The sequence below is a fragment of the Haliotis rufescens genome, unplaced genomic scaffold (genome assembly GCF_023055435.1).
Source record: "Haliotis rufescens isolate VD_foot unplaced genomic scaffold, xgHalRufe1.0.p SCAF_15, whole genome shotgun sequence".
Lineage (NCBI taxonomy): Eukaryota > Metazoa > Mollusca > Gastropoda > Lepetellida > Haliotidae > Haliotis > Haliotis rufescens.
In genome coordinates, this window is record NW_025963835.1 from 493,887 (window position 1) to 518,681 (window position 24,795).

General features: G+C 38.6%; 1 protein-coding gene across 1 annotated transcript; it reads left to right on the forward strand.

The window, feature by feature from the left end:
• The first annotated feature begins 8 nt into the window (after positions 1–8).
• On the forward strand, positions 9–22,951 carry LOC124142116. Its single transcript, XM_046510399.2, has 2 exons — positions 9–350; positions 21,932–22,951. The coding sequence occupies exons 1-2, from the start codon at positions 164–166 to the stop codon at positions 22,573–22,575; spliced, it is 831 nt and encodes a 276-aa protein (XP_046366355.2). The 5' UTR covers positions 9–163; the 3' UTR covers positions 22,576–22,951.
• The last annotated feature ends 1,844 nt before the right edge of the window (positions 22,952–24,795 follow it).

Consider the following 24,795-nt stretch of genomic DNA (forward strand, 5'->3'; position numbering starts at 1 on the left):
TCTGTTGTTCGGCACTGTAAACATCGAAACGTGAAATGACAGCCGGAAAGCTACAGGTGTTATCATGCTGATCTCCTCTCGTTTATTCCGTTAGACCAGAAGGATGATACGTATGGGAGTCTCTCTAACTTGTTTCGTGTACTGTTTGTCAAATTCATAGAAAATGGATCCTAAACAAAGTGTCAAACTTGGTCAAAAGAAACTGACAGCTGACGGGAAACCTAAAAAGACGAAAAAGAAACGTAAAAACCGAAAACACTCAGGAAAATCGGAAGTGAAAGACAGCGATCCAAGTCCAGAAAACGGACTTGAAGTTGAAGGTGTACATATTCTTAACCATACTACTCTTGGTAAGTATCTGCTAATACGACCAGAGTTCTGTTGCTAAAAATATTAAATTACAATACAGCTGATAGGCCCAACTGTGCTGTGCTGTCAAAAGCCTTTTACAATAGACTAATGATAAACCGTACATTTTGCAAGTATAAACACGATTAAGAGAGAAAGTTAAAGGCTGCAGAAAACAAAGTTTGCTTACATTCAATAGGACTGGAGGAATTCATTAATTTACTCCAAAATTGAACTTTTGTTCAGTTAAAATTCTTGTGAAACATTGAGAATTACACATTAAGAACATTCTGGGAAAAAATATTGAGAGTGAGGCGAAAGGTTCTGGGGGAGAGCATGAAACAAAATCATGTATTTCGAGGAAGGTGATTAAAGTAGTGGAAAGCTTTATTCCAATCAAACAATTTAAAATGTGCTGATGTTTGTGTTGGATGCTTTATTGTCTTCTCAGCATTAATTATTGTCAGAGAGATGCTTGTGTAAAAAATGCCATGCTTATGACATTAATTAGACATGTTAGAAGGCCACCCAAAACACCAAACCATATACTGGTCATGTTGAGAGAAAGTGATTTTTTTTCTATCTTCAAGTTTTATGCTATATTCAAATAAAAAGATGGAATTCATCAGATGATCAAGGGATCTTTGTCATATTGCCCAAATAATTCATAATTAAATATTTAGATGGTTCCTTGATTAAATTACTTGGAAAAGAAAATGTCAAAGAGCCCTGTCAACTTTAAACAGTGTCACAGCTGTGGGGTCGTCTTGTCGTTAAAGTGTTTGCACACTATAAGGAAGGCCTGGGCGCGATTCCTGACAAGGGTACATTGTGTGAAGCCCATTTCTGGTGTCCCTCATGTTGATACTGCTAAAATTGGCATACAATTATACTGGAAAGAGTTTGCATGAGGACTGTTGCTATAATTACGTTATCATGATCATGGTTATGATATCATGAATATTTAGGCACACTTTGAATCAGATTTTTGTAAACAGAAGCACGCCACGCAGAAATGTGCATCCAGTACTTTAGGCACAATGTATAGAATGGATTGTAAAAAAATATATAATGCGTCCCAAGGTTATACAATACTATTCATCATAACAAATTCTGGAGATGATATTAAAAGTTCCTGCAATTAAGGTAATTGTTAAATCTTACAGTAAAGTACACTGGATCATTTCATTACTTTACAGGATCCTTATATTTCCTGTAAGGACCCTTGAAATTAGTATTTGGGGGTCCGCTGGATCCCTAGTTTTGTTGGTAAAACCCTGTAGTAGTGTCTTGTGATGTTTTTTGTTTTTTAGTGTTGGAAATCATGAACATGTGAATTTGTTTAATGAACATAAATTCAATGAACCTATTTCCATTTGTCATTGAAAAGTATTCTTCCCTTTCTAGAGGGCACACTTGAAATAAACTATATTTGTTTCTCTGACAGTGACAGTGATAATATCAATATAAATGTCGCCATGCCGAACATTTGCTGAATCTCATGTTTTTCATATCAAACATGAAACAGAATTTCTTTTGACATATCAGCAATAGTTATCAGTATAATTTAGGGTTTATGTGCAAAATGTCATGAAGATTTCCAGGCTTTGAATTTAATTAAACAATGGTTATAAATTACTGTACTTCCTCAATTAGACGTCTAGGCGTCTATTCATTTTGTGCAAGCCATTGACTCAGCATCTATTGCAGGCCAGCATATATATATGCTGTTTAATGCTGGCACAGTGGCAACTCACAACCTTACCCAATCCTAGATACTAGTCGTATAAAGACACGTGGAGATAACAGAAGTGAACATGGTGAAGGGAAGTTTGTTTGTTTGTTGTTTAACACCACACTCAGCAATATTCCAGCTATATGACTTTGGTCTGTAAATCATTGAGTCTGGACCAGACAGTCCAGTGATTGACATGATGTGCATCGATCCATGCAATAGGCATCGATGACATGCATGAACCAAGTCAGCGAGCCTGACCACCTGATCCCATCAGTCGCCTCTTACGACAAGCATAGTCACCTTTTACAACAAGCATGGGTTGCTGAAGAGCTATTCTACCCCGGATCTTCACGGGTCTGAAGGGAAGTAATCATTGCATGCCATAAGTTATTGTGATAGAGATCATTACTTTCACCAAGTGATGGACCCTGCCTCTATTAGTGACTCAGACTCTGTTATTTGGATGGGGTCCCGTCTTTGTGTGATGCAGCTTCATTTAGAGGCCAGCAGAGGCCAGGCGTCTAATATAGGGAGTATGGTATTCACACTATGGCACAGTTGTGCTCAAAAAATACCCAGCTACATTGCACCCAGAGATGCCCACCCAAAATTGAGGCAGTTTGAAATTAGTAATTTTCAGTAAAAATAGTAATCAGTATTACATGGATTGATCATGTTGAATTTATTAGTTTGATGGAAAAAAGCATCTTTTGTGTAGCATTTTATTGCCTAAATCCTCAAAATCTGTAAATTTACCATCACATTTCAATGATTATCTATTTGATCATGTTGATGTGATACTCATGATAATGGTTGCAACAATCCCCCAAACTAAGCGTCCTGATCGATGGTGCTTTTAGCAAGTGAAAGAAGATTATGGTAATAAACTCTATTTAAAGCCCTGTCATGCAATCTTCATTGCAGCTTTTTGTTAATAATATCATTGACCATTATTAGGTTATGTGGCTGTTATAGTTGTTGAGGCTAGTTCGATTTCTATGAAATTGAGGTACCATAGAACCTTTGTTTAGCATTGTTTGGATTCCCATCAGCATGATATGGTGGTTAGTGATTAAGCAACCGTAATGTGGTATTTAATGTCATGTCCCAAAGTGTTAAAATAGTTTCTTTTCATGTCTTGTTGCTAAGTCTTTTTCCGTGGGCGATGGAATTAGAGGTGTAACGATACGATAGTACGGTGGGGTCATGATACAATACGTATCCCGATACTATAGGTGTGTATGATTCGTATCCCGTTACAGTATTTTTATTTTGCAAGTTTATATTCTTTCATTTTGCAGGTGAATCCCAGCCCTGAATCATTTGTTATTGAATTTTAGAGCAAAGATTGGATATTGTAGGCAGGAACACTGGCACTGTTAATATTATGCTATTTATATCCAACCATGAAATACTAGAGAATTTGCGTATTTTGGATGATAATAACATAATTAACACATGATTTCTGTAACATTTTTGTTTGGAACAGGTTTCTGGTTTTGTATTCTTTGGCTTGTTAATTGTTTCCAAGCTAAAGACCCTGAGTTTGATATTTCATCATAATTGGCATGATCATGACAGCTAGTGGAAGTACCAGAACTTGGTCATGAAGTGAGTGAGTGAGTATGGTTTTACGCTGCTTTAAGCAATATTCCAGCAATATCATGGCAGGGGACACCAGAAATGGGCTTCACACATTGTACCCATGTCGTGAATCGAACCAAGGTCTTCGGCGTGACGAGCGAACGCTTTAACCATTAGGCTTCCCGACCGCCCTAGCCATGAAGATATTGCTGCAGTATCTTGAGTGCATCGTACATAGTGTCAAACATTTCTCACTTGTCACAGCATTTTTAAGGTGCTGTCGATAACAACATGGTCAAGATAGAAAAAGTATGTTTTTAATCAAGTTTATTTTACCATAACTTTGTTTATATCATGTAGGGCTGGGACGAGTCCTAATTTACTACCCAGGTACCCATCCCCCTATTACCTAACCCTACCTGGGTAGTCACTGTAGGGCTCAAGAGATAGGTACAAAATGTATGATTGGACATTTTTTTACCATAGCCCTGGCAAAACGTGTTTAGATACATGTATTAAACGATCTGGTCATGCATACACTGAAGTTGACTTAACATTGCTTAAGTTATATCTTTATTCAATCATATGAAAAGTCAGTAGGAATGGGGGCATAGTCAGAAAGAAATGCGAACATTTATATGTGACTTGTAGTGTAACCATAGAGTTCTAGATACTTTTTGTCATTAAACAATATATCACGTGACTAACCACGGGTCCGGGTAGTCCTGTGGGTACCGGGTCCTACTCAGTAACCACCCTACCTGGGTACCCGAGTTATCTGTCCCAGCCCTAATATCATGCTCAAATTGTCAGTGTCTATCATGTCTATAATACCAACATTAGGCCAGGCTGGTACAAGCACCAACACTCCGACATACATGCACATTCATACATAAGTGAAATAATCTTGAACGTGATGGTAACCCCTGTCCACCTCACCTCGGTCCAAAGACTGCACAGCATGATCATTATGTTCAGGTGTATTTTCCTATGCATCGTAAAATACATTATCTCTGTGATATGTACATGATATATACATGATATTGACATATGTCGGTGACCAAGTACACACCACTTGTTATTCAAATAGACAACATGACAAAGAGATGTCTATTGCGTATTGACAGGTCTTTGAAGTAATGTTGATTTGTTACAAAGGTTACTGAAGGTCAGTATGGAGTCCAATTTATAGGCTTGAAATGATTTTTTGAGTGAAATTGAAAGACATGTCTTTGATCACAAATTCCGAGTTTGAAGTTGTGTGGTTGTCTACCTGTCTGGAAGAACACTACCGTAGTTATTCTGTTAGCTAATAGGCCACATGAAACAAAGTCTTGCTTCTCGTCATCCGTTGGGGGGCATCATTCAATCACGGCTTGGTTTGACGTTTGCAAAACCTGGCATGTTTAAGTGTTCAGGAAATGTCAACAGCAGAAAGGCGATTAATGTTTTTTATAGTTGGTTATCAGAATTTTGTTTTGTTCTTACAATGTTAGTGGTCGAAAAATATAACTTGTCTTTAAACGAATGTCTCAATTTCCTGGATTTATGCCCCTTGAAGGCACATGAATGTTGGCATTTTCCCACCTAAACGAGGGAGCAACCAGATATGTCTTATTGAAGGGCTGATACTTGTATTGGTCTACACTGCTTCAAATTTTGCAGTAAATGTATTTTGTATTTCACAATGAATCCTCTTTTCAACACTTGTTAACTTATTCTTTCATTTGTTTTTTTAAAGCCATTAGAGTCGTCAATATCAGAAAAGTCATTTTAATTTGTCATTTTGTTATTTTTCATGTCAGCGGAGCCATACCCCCTACCCCCCCTTAACCACACCCCCTTCCCCCAAATAAAAAAAATATACACCTAATCAGTGAAATCCCCCCCAAATCTTCAATATATGTAAAGACAGGTCAATTTTCTAGTGCAACACCACATCTCGTGTTCTTATACTTAAACATTGGTAGTTTCTGAGAGAGTAGAGCTATTACGGTAGGACCTATGTGTTATAAGCTGGCTTATCAGTCAAGTGGCACAATAGCCTGTTCAATAACCTGTCATACATTATAAATCCCTTTAACAAACCAAGCCAGTCTTAATCCATACTGGAAGAGCTTCAGGGGTAGTCATTCCTTGTTGAAGGTTGGGGTCAGTAGGAGGTGAACAGTGTCAGTAGCCATACTGTCTCTATTGTCTTTGTATCTCAACACAGTATTGATGGTATGATCAACACAGTATTTATAGTATGATAAACACAGTATTTATAGTACAGTGTTAGAAATTAGCACTAGTCCTGTAGTCCTTGCCAAACTGCCCAATAGTTAAGGTATCATACATGTCTTAAGGACTAGTAGAAATTTGCCATTTTTTAGGGTTTTGCTTTAATTTATCATTATAAGGACTAGTTGACTAAATATGTTAGTTATTACCCCTGTAGTATGGTCTTGAATACTGTTTATAGTATTAAAAAACACAGTATTTATAGTATGATCAACAGTATTTAAAGTATGGTCAATAGTACTTATGGTATGATCAACACAGTATTTATGGTATGATTAACACAGTATTTATTGTATGATTAACACAGTATTTATTGTATGATTAACACAGTATTTATGGTATGATTAACCCAGTATTTATAGTATGATAAACACAGTATTTATGGTATGATTAACACAGTATTAATATAGTATGATCAACACAGGATTTATGGTATGATTAACCCAGTATTTATGGTATGAGTAACCCAGTATTTATAGTATGATTAACACAGTATTTATGGTATGATTAACACAGTATTTATGGTATGATTAACACAGTATTTATAGTATGATTAACACAGTATTTATGGTATGATTAACACAGTATTAATATAGTATGATCAACACAGGATTTATGGTATGATTAACCCAGTATTTATGATATGAGTAACCCAGTATTTATAGTATGATTAACACAGTATTTATGGTATGATTAACACAGTATTTATGGTATGATTAACACAGTATTTATGGTATGATCAACACAGTATTTATGGTATGATTAACCCAGTATTTATAATATGATTAACACAGTATTTATGGTATGATTAACACAGTATGAATATAGTATGATCAACAAAGGATTTATGGTATGAATAACCCAGTATTTATGGTATGATTAACCCAGTATTTATAGTATGATTAACACAGTATTTATGGTATGATTAACACAGTATTAATATAGTATGATCAAAACAGGATTTATGGTATGATTAACAGTATTAATGGTATGAATAACACAGTATTTATGGTATGATCAACACAGTATTTATGGTATGATTAACCCAGTATTTATAGTATGATTAACACAGTATTTATGGTATGATTAACACAGTATTTATATAGTATGATCAACACAGGATTTATGATATGATTAACCCAGTATTTATGGTATGATTAACCCAGTATTTATAGTATGATTAACACAGTAATAATGGTATGATCAACACAGTATTTAAGGTATGATCAACAGTATTTATTAGGGCTGCGATGATAAACCAACTGTGCGATCCATTACGTATCACGATACCTTACTCACGATCCAATATGTATCATGATACTAGCATGTGCTCTTATCTGTGGTGTGTAAGCCATCTTTTTCATCGACGGGGTGGCCAAATACCTGACACACTGATGATTTACAGTTGGCAGTGTCAAGTATGGCACAACAAATGAAAATATGTATGTTTTCACTGTTAACTCGCACTACTGATTAGTGTTAAGTGGAACAGTCATTGAAGCAAACATTTAAGGTCAGAATCGATATTATTTACTTAGTGTGTGACTGTGGTCGATACTTGTATCGATTAGTAAAAAGTCGCGATGCACCGGTGTATTATCCCACCACTAGTGTTTATAGTATGATCAACAATATTTATGGTATTATGAACACAGTATTTATGGTATGATATGTATTACAAGGATACTGGTTATTGGTGAATCACAGTACAGCGAACATAAGAAGCATGCTGTGTGTACATGATATCTGAGAAGCTTCATTAATTATAGTTAAGCGCAGCCTGGAGTCCTTGAGAAGCATCAGCATTCAGTCATGACATTTAGGAGCACGTCTCAGGGCAGTGTGAGGGCACCATACCCAAATAACTTCATTCTGCACCAAAACACAAAAACATTCTCTACATTTAGATTATATTCAGGGGTGTGGAAAGTCAATCCCTGACTTACCCAACTCATCACTTGAAATCGCCAGACAAAAATATCAGCTTCAGTTGTCTGTGGACAATCTTAAAATGTAGCAGAATTTTACTCAATTTTGATAAATCATTCGTAACTTGTACTAAATATAGCTTTGAACAGTATGACCAATCCAACTGATGGCAGTGTATTCGTTTCTTCCTTGTTCTCACTTTTTAGGTCATGCTCCCTGATTGGTTGATCAGAGTCAGTGCCATGTTGCCAGTGCAATGTATTGTGAGAAGCCAAGGCAGATCACAGTGTCTGCTCAAACATGGTTTTCGTTTTATTATGCCTGGCTGAATTCATTATTCATGGTGGGAATAGCCACGTAGACACGAAAACAGGTTTAAGAATTTCAAAACAAAATCGAAGTTGGTATTTTTTAAGAAAAAGACCGATTTTGTGATTAAAAGATTGATTTTAGTATATAATCTTCATCCTTTTACAAATGTTTTTTTGCTGTGTATTTGTCCAGGGACAAGGTGACAATTTTGATATTTCCTGATCTCTGATTATATTGGATAATGATGATTAACTAGAATATCAACATTGATGCATGTTTTTACTCTGGTTATCATTGGGAGGGGGGGGGGGGGGGCGCACGGGGGCCCAGTCGTCTAAGGCGCTGCGATTCGTTTTGCAGAGTTGCGTCCCTTGGGCATGCCAGAAACCTATGATTGTGGGGTCGTATCCCTGTTCAACCTGATTATGTTTTTAGGTTTGTCAGCACCATACCCATGCTCGTGGGTTTCACCGAAGTGGTAAACGTCTGAGACCTGCATCACTTCGGGTTTTCCTCCCACATTAAGCTGACACGATATAACTGTAAGACTGTTAAAAGCGGCGTTAAACCCAACTCACTCACTCTGGTTAACATTGACATGTGTAGTACTGGGTTGTACTGACAAATCAGTGCTCATTATCAGGGTTAATCTGTGAACCCATCATCCAACATGTCTAAAGATCATGGCACACCTGGGCCAAACATACCTCTTATATATTTAATGCCTTAAAACCACCATCTTTTATGTGTTTAAAAAACATTGTATATCGCATGTTAAATTATACAGTGGTAAAGTAAGGGATATGTATCAGCATGATCATGTGTCAATAGTGTCATGTCTGTTGTGTCTATTGTTCTGTTTGAATTAATTGTTCAGCAACATCACATTTACAGCATGAATGTGACGAACAGCATCAAGTCCTTCATTGCCGTTTGATGTGAATTTAATGTTGATTTAGAAGGCAGTATTTATATATGTTTTCAGTATCAGAATGGTTATTATTTAACATTGCAACACATTGAGTGTTAAGTAATTTCCCATACATAATGCACACTAGATGACAATGGCCAATTCTGCCACCTTGAAATATGCTTCAAGCCTATTCTATTTATACTTTTCATGACATAATGTGGGTTCTTTTGACATGGTCAGTTACCGCCAGATTCAAATATTAGTTCCCTCAGAAAGGGAAGACACAGTTGGATAAATGCGGTTTAGAAATGAAACCGAAGACATGAAATTTGTCAAGCGGACAGAAAGCAGGCGACGGAGCCTGCATGTTTGCTGTTTCATTCCTTCTCGGCCTTCGGTCTCAAAGGGTAGTTTGGAAATGAATATGCACGAATGAAGCTAAATGTCCTGTGTGTGATGATACACATGAGTAGGAAGGGAATAAGCTTGACAGTAATATTGGGATTCCTCGACATTCCATTGAAATAAAAATAGTCCGCTTCGGTGGGCATTGCTTAATTTTTATACATTCATTGGGAAATGAATGTAATAACACGTGACCAATTCAGCTAATCAGAATGCAGGAATTACAATGAACACAACAAAAATTTAATTTTATCATCCAATCTGGCTCTCACACTGACAGGAGATATCGCTTAGGTGAGGTCAAGAGATATCTACATTGTAGATATAGCTGCAATGAAATTGCATCACAATGCTTTGCAGATCATTGTGACATCATTGGTTACCAAAAAAAGTTGGAAGAATGATGTTGGATAATAAATAAAATCTCACACTTGTTGATATATTTGATATCAAAAGACATGAGGGTGAGATTCTCTATACATCCAAATCGAGCCCAGAACAATGGTTAATTTCAGCTAAGGAAATCAAGACATGCCCAATCATTCTAGACTTCTGTTTGATTATTTCTTAATGTATTCTGTAGGGACTGGGAGAGACTAAACAAACAGCAACCGTTCTGAACACGTTGAGAAAGAAATAGTCCACCTGTCCCAGACAGCATTTGGCATCAGGTCTAACAGAAAATGTACTCCAATCACACCCTACAGTCTGTGCAGAATACAGATCTAAATTGCAAAGTGTCTGAATGTACAGATTATAAACTCTAGACCACTGTCCAATTATTCCTTTCAATTCAACATCACACTCAATAGTCCTCACACTCGGCTGTAATCTCTCTCGTTAATTTCAGGCAGGAGACATCAAGTACAAATCAAATGTTTTCAAGCGCTGACAGCCATAAATTCCACTCCAAGTTGGGCTCTTATATCAGGTTTATGTCTGTACAAATACTGCTGAGTGTTTGAGCGTGCTGGCTCTCTCGCGGACTTGTATGTCCATATTTAATCACGGTTGTAGTTCCTATTGATAAGCGACAGATCCCACATCGAATGTACATTAAATGTAAGAGGTAGGTGTGGTAACACAGCAACTATATTCATTGATAAACTTACTGGAAATCAAATGTTATGTTTTGGGCTTTAAGTATGAAAACATATCAAGTTCTTTTCAAATAGACGAAACAGGAGAAGAGTTTTTGTTGTCCCTTTTGTCATGTTTGTGAACATAGACTGTGTAGACAGCTGAATTAATATGGGAAGAGTCACAGAGTGAAATGCTCATTAAAACCAATTTAAATTTCTCACTTTTTAAAGTTTTATTTAAAAATTTTCTAATTCCAAATTGTGACATGCTTCTGCATACCATGTTATACACCTGTATAATTCTATTTTTAAAAACCTAACTAAAAAGTTTAAGTTTAATTATAATTTTTAAATATTTCAACCAAAGTTTTTAAGAAAAAGAAATCTGTGAACTGACTAATGCTGTATGTAAAACTGAATTGGCTATCAACAAACACATTTCAACATCACAGGAACGAAAACTTTAATCATGTTAATGTTTGGATATTTTGTATAAGAAGACTATAACAACAACTAGTGTTTGAAATTAAGAATTAAGGCCAAAGGGTCCTCGTCTTAATCCAGGTGTAAAAAGAATAAGAGGCCCCCAGATACTAATACTATGGTAGGAATCCGGTATATGCTACCTGAGGCACTTCCTGTGTTGATCCGTGAAGACCCGGGGTAGAATAGGTCTTTGGCAACCCATGCTTGCTGTAAAAGGCGACTATGCTTGTCGTAAGAGGTGACTAACGGGATCGAGTGGTCGGGCACGCTGACTTGGTTGATGCATGTCATCGATCCCAATTGTGTGGATCAATGCAAGATATTTATCACTGGATTGTCTGGTCCAGACTCGATTATTTACAGACCACCATCATATAGCTGGAGTATTGCTGAGTGCGGCGTTATACAATAAACCAACCAGCCAACTTCCTGGTTAGTGAGTACATTTACCAAAGGCAAGAAATATAGGGGAAGGTTCAAGATTTATCAGCAGTAGAAACGATAAGGACGATAACAGCAATTCTCTAATACAGGACTAGGCTGTAATATTGTTCACAGTAGACACAAGCATGTATACTTTAATTCTTAGTCTCTGAAAATATTATAAGTTGTAGCCGTATCACTTGGGGTGATGTCAGCGTTCCCATTTACTGGTAATTACCAGTTTTTTACCGGTAAAATTAGGCTTGGACCGGTAAGTCATTGACTGCCACTCCCTGTGGACCGGCAAATAAAGTACCTTATAAATCTTTGTTGTTGAACAAAACATCGGTGATTTTCATATAAGTACATTTTTTTAACAAAGTCAGCTTGCCTGTTACCACCATTTGTAGCGACTTTGTTTCAAAATATTAAAAAATAGAATGAAAATTGTGACTGAAGTTTGTGTGAATGACGATAGATCTAACTCAAGTTACTTCAGAGGGACGTTAATTTTTAGAGTTCCCAATCCACAATGACTGGCAGCATCAAAAGCCAGCAGGAAAATTGAATGTGGTTTTATGCATCCTTTGTTTTATACCATGAGACATTAGACATGTAAGATGCATAAACTTTATCATGTTTGATATGCATATATAAGATAGCTACGCGTTAAATCACAAAGAACTATGAACATGATGAAGAACAAACCGTGGTTTATTTCATGATAAAACATTGTTCTATTATGATGTCATTTCTGGAGATTCAAACGTACCCTCGTTACTTCATGACGTATATTGGACAAGATTTCCTTAGCGAATTTATTGTGTCAGTTATGACTCGTATCAATCATTATTTTAAAGTATTTCAGGATATTACTACATCAAATATGCAGGAATTCGGCATGATGTAAAACTCTGTCATTTTGAAAAAATGTCCACCAAAAGATTCATGAAATCTAGCCTCATAGCAAGGAACATGTTTGGAATTTCTTGAACAGTTAATGAAGGTTATAAAACATGACACTGATATCCCTTGAGGCCCAGACAGGTAATGCTATGTGGAACAGGTACACCAAATGAATTACCGTATTCGGAATAATAAACGCGTAGGATGCAAGAATAACCCTACTTCCCCTTTATTTTAGTAAGGGGACCACAATTATTAGGACGCAAAAATGATTTTAAAAACCAACCATGCCAGCAAATAAGATTATTTTGATACTGTAAATCGTGAAATTAATGCGTCTCCAAAAGAATGTGACTGCTGGTCCCTAGCCCAAAATGTGACTCAATATGAATGCGACACCCCCCTCCTCGTAATCATCAGTGGATTTATATCGAAACAAAATGTCCTCTGTCAGGGTTACAGGAGAATCCTCATCTTAATCCAACCTTACATTAATCCAATCACACACCAAATAGCACCGCTTATTAGCGCTGAGTAGAGTACTTACACTAAAACAATACATGCTGGCTGGCTCGTGTCGGCCTTTGACACAGTCGGAAAGAACAAAGACGCCGTGTTGCGTGGGTTGCGTCTGTCTGGACTTGCAGGGGGCGGTCGGGTAGCCTAGTGGTTAAAGTGTTCGCTCGTCACGCCGAATGCCCGGGTTCGATTCCTGACATGGGTACAATGTGTGAAGCCCATTTCTGGTGTCCCCTGCCGTGATATTGCTGGAATATTGCTAAAAGCGGCGTAAAACCATCTTCACTCTCTCTCTCTCTCTCTGGACTTGCAGGTGTGGTCAGTGATGACATAAGTGAGTAGAACTTTTGTCTTGACCCCAGCAGTGCCTATTCACAGAATGTAATTAGTGTTTGAATGACATTGTTTATATACTTGTTACAAGTGCTGCTCAATATACAGTGGTGTGGAATACATAGTTTTCAGCGTATGTCTAAGTTGGTATTTCTGCTATCCAAAATGTCTTATTGTTGATGTAAATGCAATTTAATAATGCGAGCAAAGACCACTCGCATTTTTGAGGTAGGATTCTTAAGCCTTTGAATACGGTATATGCACGTGTGCCTACCGACTTATGGGGTACGTGGTTGTCCATTATTTATCAGTAGGTGACAGCGTGTTATTGAAATAGACAATCTGCACAGATCAGTCAGACAACAGAGAAGATCACCATTGTGTTGCTCTGTACATTTGAAAAGCACGGTATGGCTTGTGGTGGTATTTTCTTCCCACTTAATGTCACCAGGGAATCTGTTATGCATAGCCACTATTCAGTAGTGACAATATAATTGTTTATTGCCTAGACAGTGTGTTGTACTAAGCACGGTCTTGTCTAATCTTGCAGGTAAACTTGCATTGAGCCAAGACCACCTACCCTCTCCTTTGTTTGTTTTGTTTGTTTGTTTGTTTAATACAGCACTCCGAAATATTCCAGCTGCATAACTGTGGCTTGTAAGTAACTGAGTGTTGGCCAGACAAGTCAGTGATTCATGTTGCATGCAGTGTCCCACTCTGTCAGGGTATGATGACATGTGACAAACCTAGTCCAGTCTGTGCCAAAAGGTTTTGGGTCTGACTGACCTGAACTCATCATCCTGAGGCAAGGGAGTTCACTGACTGTAAAAGTCAAGTTTCCACCTTGGCTGAGTGAGTGAGTTAGTTGGGTTTAACGCCGCTTTTAACATTATTCCAGTTATATGACAGCTCGTCAGCTTAATGTGGGAGGAAAGCCTGAAAGCAGGTCTAAGACGTTTACCACTTCGGTGAAACCCACGAGCACGGGTATGGTGCTGACAAACCTAGAAACATAATCGGGGCGAACTGGGATTCGAACTCACAATCATAGGTTTCTGGCGTGCCCAAGGGACGCAAATCTGCACAGCAAATCGCGGCACCTTAGACAACTGGCCCACCTGTGCCCCCCCTTGGCTGAACTAGGCTGGAATTTCTGGGGTCGATCGTCACGGCGCCAGCATGGCCAGTGGCTATTATGAGTTATGTCCCTCCTACTGACTAATCAGATTCCACCTCTCATATCACTCACTTGCATTTGCTTCAAAGAAAATGGTGGTGCACAGTCAAGACGATCTGATCAATAATCAAAATCTATGTTGTGATAAAATGGGTCTTACTTCACGAAGTGCATCAAAACACTTGAACAACTTGATTAAAAACATGACAAGATTTGGAAAATATCTGTTGCTGTCAAGTTGTTGGTACACATGCTTTGCAAATCCTGCAGTTGACTGAAATCTGCATGACAGTTAACGAACCTGATGTCAATTTTGTTAAGTGATTTTGATTGGACTATGCATACTCTTTAGTCTACGTCATAGCATGCTTGGTATACCATCAACCTAAAACAAACAGACTCACCAGTAGGCTTAAGTGCCAAGCTGATCCCTTCAATGTTAGACAGAATATACTTGAATTGTGTGAAAAAAATCTTTATTTCATAGAATCAAGCTATGTTTGTCAACCTCTGCATTGTATGCCACATGTTTTTGAAACCAAATTCATTGCAAACTAGGGATTACTTTGTAGAGAGTAACATTGAAGTGATGAAAGACGTTATCCAATTATTGAACATATTGGTTGGCCGTTACCAAACTGTTCACTGTAGGCCAGCATGATATGAATATGATGAATGGGTTGAGTTTGTTATTAATAAACTCAATAAGCGTATTCCTTTTCTGGCTATCATTTATCATGTTTATGTGTGTGATTTGCTTGCTTGGATACGGATACTGTGTGCTGGGTAGTGTAGACATGTTTGAAGTCATTTACATTTAAACTGTCACATCTTTAATTAAATTTTGTTTGAAGGGGTGCCAAATTCTATAGATGGGAGTTTTTGTTCTAATACCTGAAAGTTGATCTACGATGTCTGTGGCTTCACAGTTGAAGAATAATATTAAACTTTTGAGAAATTAGCATCTTTCTCCAATCTCATGATACTATGACTGTAGAGAATTAAAAATATGTAACAATGTAACTTCATGGTGGAAATCTTTTCAAAGAACAATCCTAACTATTTGCAATAAATCTGCCTAATATTGCAAGGTTTCAATGAAATACTGCCAGTCATTATGTATTAAAGTCATTTCTATCACTCTAACTTCACATTGGGAGAATTAAGATTTGCAAACCTACTAATGCTTATGACCAGTTAGCCTTGCTCCAAGGCTGTACTGAAAGAAAAGTCCATGGATGGGAAGTAATTCTATCCTCCTAACAGTGAGTGAGTGAGTGAGTGAGTGAGTGAGTGAGTGGGTGAGTGAGTGAGTATGGTTTTCGCCGCTTTTAGCAATATTCCAGCAATATCACGGCGGGGGACACCAGAAATGGGCTTCACACATTGTACCCATGTCGGGAATCGAACCCGGGTCTTCGGCGTGACGAGCGAACGCTTTAACCACTAGGCTACCCGACCACCCCCCTCCTAACAGGCAAGTCTAGATATGTGGACAGTACATTAAGGACTCCAGTCTCTTATACATGTTATAGGGACAACTTGTTCTTATTATTTACATAATCTAAACTTACGATTTAAACTAATAATTATTGCCTAAGAGACTTTGGCAAGTCTAATGACCAGTGACTGAGAGTCAAGTGAACTTATGTTGTGGGCAAGTTGTCACTCATCCTTTAGTTTGCTTGTCAGTTCACCATTAACTTTTACATTTCTAAGGAAATTACAAAACTGAAACCTCGCAGCTATGTTGTCTCTAAATATTGGGAACATACTTCTAATCATGCCTTTGATTTTAAACAAGACCATCATATTAAAATTTTATTAATGGTTAACATGTATTTTTGGCCCTCTGAATAGCCAGTTATGTATGTATCATTGTGTAATTGAGGATGTGTGGAGACTTATGCTATTTCTTTTGCTTATCTAATGTCCTTTGTAACCGTGAAGGTTCGGGGGTAAGGACAGGTCTTCAACAACCCATGCTTGTCGTGAAAGCGACTGTGTGGTGGCTTACAGGATCTGGTGGACAGGGTTGCTGACTTGGTTGATGCATATCATCGTATCCCAGTTGCACAGGTCGAATCTCATGAGGCCAATCACTGGATTGTCTGGTCCAAACTCAATTGTTTACAGACCTCTGTTATATTAGCTGGAATATTGCTGAGTGCAGTGTTAAACAACAAACAAACAAATGAACAAATTACCCTTGAATGACCTTTCTGATCTAAATCAATATTCCAGAAAAGCTACGGACCCTTGTGGTTCTGTTTGGTTTGTGCCTTGTGGAAAAAGTTGTACATCCAGGCATGACTTCATTACTTGGTGGACAAAAGGCACACGCTCCTTTCAGGTGTCTACATTATGTCATAGTTAGATAGGGATCTACTAGCTTGGTATTGTGCTACTAACATTGTCCGATAGGCAATAAAACATAATTATTGAGCACTGTGATAAGGCAGCCCTCTTTGGAAGGTGATTTATTGCATTCCAATAGGGTGATTAGGGTGTGTGTTACAGGGGGACGAGATGGGAATGTGGCCTGGAGATAGTAAGCTAGGAACACTCATGGACACGGTGGAAGGTACTGACTTTAGTTGGCTAGGAATGCCCCACGGACACGGTGGAAGGTACTGACTTTAGTTGGCTAGGAATGCCTCCTGGATACTTTGGTAGATACTGACTTCAGTTGGCTAGGAACACTCATGGATACTATGGTAGATACTGACTTTAGTTGGCTAGGAACACTCCTGGATACTATGGTAGATACTGACTTTAGTTGGCTAGGAACTCTCATGGATACTATGGCAGATACTGACTTTAGTTGGCTAGGAACACTCCTGGATACTATGGTAGATACTGACTTGAGTTGGCTAGGAACACTCATGGATACTATGGTAGATACTGACTTTAGTTGGCTAGGAATGCTTCATGGACACAGTGGAAGATACTGACTTTAGTTGGCTAGGAATGGTTCATAGACACAGTGGAAGATACTGACTTTAGTTGGATAGGAATGCCTCATGGTCACGGTGGTAGATACTGACTTTAGTTGGCCAGGAATGCCCCCTGGAGTCTGTGGTAGATACTGACTTTAGTTGGCTAGGAATGGTTCATAGACACAGTGGAAGATACTGACTTTAGTTGGCTAGGAATGCTTCATGGACACAGTGGAAGATTCTGACTTTAGTTGGCTAGGAATGGTTCATAGACACAGTGGAAGATACTGACTTTAGTTGGCCAGGAATGCCCCCTGGAGACTGTGGTAGAAACTGACTTTAGTTGGCTAGGAATGGTTCACAGACACAGTGGAAGATACTGACTTTAGTTGGGTAGGAATGCTTCATGGACACAGTGGAAGATACTGACTTTAGTTGGCTAGGAATGCCTTATGGACACTGGTAGATACTGACTTTAGTTGGCTAGGAATGCCTTATGGACACTGGTAGATACTGACTTTAGTTGGCTAGGAATGCCTTCTAGACACTGTGGTAGATAGTGACTGTAGTTGGCTAGATACTGACTGTAGATACTGACTAGTTGGCTAGGAATGCCTCATGGACACTCTGGTAGATACTGACTTTAGTTGCCTTGGAATGCCTCATGGACACTGGTAGTTAGTTGGCTAGGAATGCCTCATGGATACTGTGGTAGATACTGACTGTAGTTGGCTAGATACTGACTGTAGATACTGACGAGTTAGCTAGGAATGCCCCATGGACACTCTGGTAGATACTGACTCTAGTTGCCTTGGAATGCCTCATGGACACTGTGGAAGGCACTAGCTTTAGAAGGATAGGAATATTCAAATAATCCATGCCATAAAGTTTTGTTTATTTGTTACATTTATGATCATGTTGATCCACTTCATGGGATATGTTAGGCTTGCTGACTTGGTTGATGCTCATGATATTAATCACTAGATTGTCTGGTCCAGCCTCGATTATTTACAGACCGCCGTTAAATAGCTGGAATATTGCTGAGTGCTGCGTTAAACAACAAACCAACCATGGGATATGTGTTCAAACCATTTATAGAGATGAACAGCGGGTCTCTATTCTATATATCCGTAACCATATGAAGGTACATAAAACAACAAACTGTAGTCATTGTACACACAACTGCCTGCTCTTGTCAATCAACTTTAGTGAACTGGATGTAGTGAATAGTAATTGATCCCGGACTTTGTATGTCATACATATTGTGAGTAAACATATCCTTCATTAATTCTGTTCATGTGCTGCCACTCAGACGCTTCTTTCCGTTGTATGTGTATAGAGTGTCATGTTGTGTGAGGTTCTGAACATGCACTCAAAGAATCTCCAGGGAGAGACAAGAGGCATTTCTCCATGGGTGCTGTGTTTCAAGGCCCGGATCAGTCACCAATAAAATATAACATTCCTCTGAAATAAGCATAATCATGATGCTCATAAAGATTTGACATGATTATTATTTTAGAATCAAAGGCCTTGTGGCCAAGAAGATAAATACACTTTTTTTCAAAAGTTAACCAATGATCCAATATTTCAAAATTATCCAATAATCTTTTTTTTCAAAGTTAACCAGTGATCTTTTATTTAAAAGTTAACCAGTGATCCTTAGTTTACAAGGATTAATTTCAAAGTTTACCAATGATCCTTTTTTTAACAGTTTAAAGTAAACTATTTCTTTATCATGTTTATTTGAAAGTTCATTGATGACTTTATTTAACATTTAACTGAAAATCCATAAACTAAATGTTAGCCATGTTAACACATGTTCTTTTATCTCACACTTATACATCATACGGGCAGCCTAGTGGTTAAAGCGTTAGCTCGTCACGCTGAAGACCAGGGTTCGATTCCCGACATGGGTACAATGTGTGAAGCCCATTTCTGGTGTCCACGCCAGGATATTGCTGGAATATTGCTAAAAGCGGCGTAAAACCATACTCACGCACTATACATCATACTAACTTCCACTAAAACTGGCTGAAATAATGCCGATGCTACGTTAAATTTTTACTTACTTAAAGTGAAGATAGTTACCAGGCAACATCCAGAAAGTGTTTGTCAGTGTTTCCCTGTGGTCCCATTACTATGAATACGGCAGTAAGAATGTTGTAAGTTGAAAATGATCATGATGATAGACCAGGCTGTTCCTGTACAGAGATGTACAGAGATGTACTTCACAGGCTTGTATACACCATCACCTCCATCACCAGGAATAAATTAAGCAATTCAGCTGCAAACATGGCAGTTATCAACACATTGCCACCTACAACAAGTATAAAAACTGACAGTACCCCTTGCAGCATACACAAAATAGAAGGGTAGGTCCAACCGGAGTTACCACCCATTACAATAGGTTACACAAGCTCCTTCCCAGCGCGTGACACCTTCGTTACACTCTCGGTAACGTTGCTGCCACCAGTGTGGGCAGGCCCATTACAAATTTGCCTTCTAACCTCAAATGTAGTAACGTTTATACTTTTGTTTATGTCTTTGGGAATGCCAATACAGTTATTTTTAAAAAGGTTTAAGACTGACCATATTTCCCAGATGAATTTTTTGTTTGTTTGATCAGATTGGTTCGAAATTGCAGACAAACAGAAAATCACTCAAATTCCCCCTCACATACTCACTATACCAATTACATGATAGTTAAAATGAAATAGAAATTCAAATTGACAAACAATTAGAAAATATTATTGTTAGGGTAAGAGTATTCGGCATCACGGCAGTCATCACATGTTTGTTAGCATAACGATCCCTGGGTTGCGAGTTCAACTCCAAGCATGGTTGTAACCACATTTCACAGACTGGGGAGTTTGACTGGTGGCAGTGATAGTATAGAGAGCTCTGCAAATGGGCTATTGCTGTGAGGAGCTCGTAGGCTACACTAAAACACCTCCAGAAGGAATTACCTCCCCTTGACCGTGTTTAAAAACATATAAAGTGGATAATTTTGCCCTAAGATTATGTGCAACATGTGGCATAGCCATGCAGTCATCAGCTCTACACATTACTTCAGTGTCTGGCAATGGTAGGGTTCACACTTCGTTCATGCACGGAGTAGGGCTCATTTGACTTTCATGTCGTTATTCATGGCCATTCATTAGTTCTGTCAACGCGCATGTTGACGGGGAATTAGCTCTTGGGGGAATAAAGGACAAAATCGACATCAGTGTCCCGGAACGCTTTATGCACAACATGCACACAGCAATGCACACAGCGATGCACACAGCGATGAGCGGACCTTCCAGCTCAGGCATACATGAGGTGAGCGGAGCTCCAGCTCAACGACGTTTCCTACGAGCGGCACATCCTGCTCGAGGTCGTCCCTACACCAGCACTCGGAATACCAAGCTTGACTAACATCGTAGTAACAGTGTAATCGTAGCACATATATAGTAATGAACAACAATGGAAAGACAATGCCGTTGCTCTGGACATGGGACTTCTGGGGGTGATAAACCGACACAGCTCAGGGGATGAACAATTAAGGCAATAAATGTCATACTATAAATAACAGTAATTAACGGGAACTGATATAGCAGCCCAGGTTGGCTGTCAGTCAATATACAATGAAATGTTGGTGAGGATTAACAACAGGGATTAGCACCTAAAATGTAATGACAATTAAGTTATGGAAACATGGCTACAGGGTAATTAGCCTCTGGAGTCAAATGTACTTCAGACAATGGTAGTTGTAAATCAGTCGCTATGACAGTTCACCTGAAATATGCATGGCACTATCACACTGCATATTGTTTTATTCAGGGGTGATCCCAGAAGGAAGTGTATATATACCAGTGAAATGAATTTGGAAAAATGCGGGTTAGAAATGAAACCCTGAACATACATTTTGTGAAACCCAGGCGAGCTAAAAAAACAAACAGCGAGCCTGCACATTTGCTGTTTCATTCCTTCTTGGCCTTTGGTCTCAAATGGTAGTTTGACAATGAATATGCATGAATTTTGCTAAATGTCCTGTGCATGACGTGGGCAGAACGGGAATTCCCTCGACTGTAATATTGGGATTTCCTGACATTCCGAAGTGATAAAAGTAGTCCAGTTCGGTGGGCGTGGCTTAAGTTTTTACATTCATGTGACCATCCCGTGAAGATCCGGGATGGAATGGGTCTTCAGCAACCCATGCTTGCCGTTGAAGGCGACTATGCTTGTCGTAAGAGGTGACTAACAGGATCGGGTGGTCAGGCTCGCTCACTTGGTTGATGCATGTTATTGTATCCCAACTGCGTGGATCAATGCTCATGATGTCAATCACAAGATTGTCTGGTCCAGACTCAATTATTTACAGACTGACATATAGCTGGAATATTGCTGAGTGCGGCGTTAAACAGCAAACAAACAAACAAACAAACAAACAAACATTCATTGGGAAATGAATGCAATAACACATGATCAAATCAGCTTATCAGAATGCCAGAATTACAATGAACACAACAAATTTGACTTGTCAATTTAAAAGTTTACTCCTTGTAATTTCAGGAGCAGACTCCGACACATCACTGCTTACATCCCGTAAAAAGAAATCGCTTCCAAAAATTCCTTCTGACGACAGGGACCTGCCATCGCCAGTAACCAGGAAAGGTGCTAAACATTCAAACCTCAACTCCACCATCAAGGACCCTTTGCCAAGGGCAAGATCCGAACCCCATAATTCTGGTGTCCTTGACATAACAAACAGGATATCCACAGTGACAATAAAGACAAAAAGTAAAGGCGAGAAATGTTCTAGGACTAAAGGCCACTTGGGATCAAACCGGGCCAAAAGTTCAAAGAAAATCGAACAAAATTTTGTTTCTGTTTCAACGACGATCAACAAAATGCCGTCGCCTCAGCCATTCAATGAAAGTTTACGCTGGGAGGATATACTGGATGATCCTGAGGCAGAGCGTGAGAGGATAAAAATATATAAGATAAACCGGAGGAAGAGATACCTTGCTGCAGCCCAAGCTAAGGGTTTGGGCTGGGTGTCGGACTATGGTATGAATGGGTCGCCACTGTCAGAGGATTCTGGCATCGACTCTTTACGAGACTCTCGTCTTTTAACTGATTTTAGTACACTACGGGCACTGCGTCCAAGCCAGAGTCACTCAGCGCTAACTGAAACAGGGCTTATAGAGTACTAGGCTATTAATGTATATACTGGTGTAATTGCATCCCTGATTTATGATCTTGTGTATCATGTCTCCATTATATTTGGATAAATACCCATTCACCAACACAGCTTCATTTTGGGTCTTGTTTGAATGACGTGGAAGCTATAAATAGCTGTCCAATCAAATTACACTGAAATTGTGGCGACGTCACCAGTGCTTGAAATGATTTGTTGTGTACCATCTCTACAACTGGGAACGCCTTATAGCATGAAGACTTCCCTGCCTTGTCTTAATACTCAGGGGGGGAACGGGTGGCCCAGTTGTCTAAGGCGCCACGATTTGCTGTGCAGAGTAGCGTCCCTTGGGTACGCCAGAAACCTATGATTGTGGGTTTGAATCCCGGTTCGCCCCGATTATGTTTCTAGGTTTGTCAGCACCATACCCATGCTCGTGGGTTTCACCGAAGTGGTAAACGTCTGAGACCTGCATCACTTCGGGCTTTCCTCCCACATGAAGCTGACACGCCGTGATATAACTAGAATACTGTTAAAAGCGGCGTTAAACCCAACTCACTCACTTAATACTCATAATACTCGATAATATGTATGGCTTGCCCTTTTGAGGCTGAAATTCTGAAGTCAGATCTTTGCTGAACTCTCGTTCAAAAGGTCATTTCGTTTTGTTGTTTATTTCAAGATCATGAGTGAGGGAAACTTTGTGCTAAGATGGTAAGAGAGATGGAGCTGTTGTGGCTGTTGAACTGTTGAGCTGTTGAGCTGTTGAGCTGTTGTGAAACTTTTGTGGCTATCAGGTCCAGGGTGTTTATTAAAATTGAATGGAGATATGGTACACTAGATAATTGAGGATGGTATAATAGCTGAATGTTATTTAATATTCAATTGTGTGACCAGGAGACAGTGAAACCTTGTAATTCTGGACCCACTGAAAATAGGGACCTTACTCATGTTACCATGGTTACTAGGTGTTCATGATTTGTTAATCTGGAAATTTCTTAAACCAAGCAACTGGGTGGGAACAGTACTGGCTGGATTAACAGAATGACACTGAATGGGGATCACATGGGCATCACATGGGGATCGTTCCACAAAGAGATCTTAGCGCTAAGATGATCATAGCTCCTATACTTTTAGAGACCAACCATTTGATATTTTTTTATTTAAAATTATGAGCCTGAATTTGTTTTAAGAAAAACACCTTGCAACAATGTAAATTTTGTGAGAGGCAATTACCTTTATCTCCAACACTCTGAGGCATAATTATTATTTTCAAGAATTTTCTTTTTTTTTAAAAAAAAATCCCAAGCCCCTCAGAAAAGCAAATGTTTGGTCCTTAACATGTTAACATAGGCTCACATTATCTAAGTGCTAAGATGATTGTAGCTCCTATACTTTAACATATAGGATTATGATAATCGTAGTACTAAGATGATGGTAGCTACCATACTTTAACATAGGAATACAATAGTCACACTAAGATTGCTTTGTGGAATGGAACCCTGTTTATTGTTATATGTATTTTTGTTTTTAATTCATAATTCACAGTGCTTGATGGTGCTTTGGAATTGAAAAATGACAATGTTTGTTCCTTAAAATGAGAAAGTTTGTTTCAGCTGAACATGGATATGGGTAATTACTTGTGCTTGGCGTGGGTGTATTTGCGTTCTTGGTGGCAGAAAATTTGTGTTCTTGGTGGCAGAAAAGTAAACGTGATTCCTCATCTCAGCAGTTAAGACTTGGCACTACTGTTCTATGAACAATGGTGAAAAAGTGTTCCGTAAGTGACATATTCTTTGAATAATGGTTTCTGTCATCACTTAGCACCCATGCTATGTTTTACCTCCTCTTCAAGTTCACGCAAATATATTTGTTTGCAAATAATGCAGATGGATTTGGACTTGTTAGTTTGTTAAACTGTTATGTTTTATTACAATCTCATTAAAATCAGATCTTAGTGCTCGCTATCACTAAACAAAGATATGAGGACATCCCATTAGGGGTCACGTCAGAACGACCTTTTATCCGACCAATCAGAGCGTCGCTTACCAGATCATGAAAGTGACAGTTGGAATGTGATTTCTAATCATGCAGCCTCGAAAACTTTAAAACGGGGTATTCCGAACGATAGTTATGGGCTTAACGACTGAATCCATACAATCTAGACCATCTATTAGCCATTCGAGAATGTTCTTTTGTTCAGGTTTCAAATTTGTAAGCGAGAATTTGTCAAAAT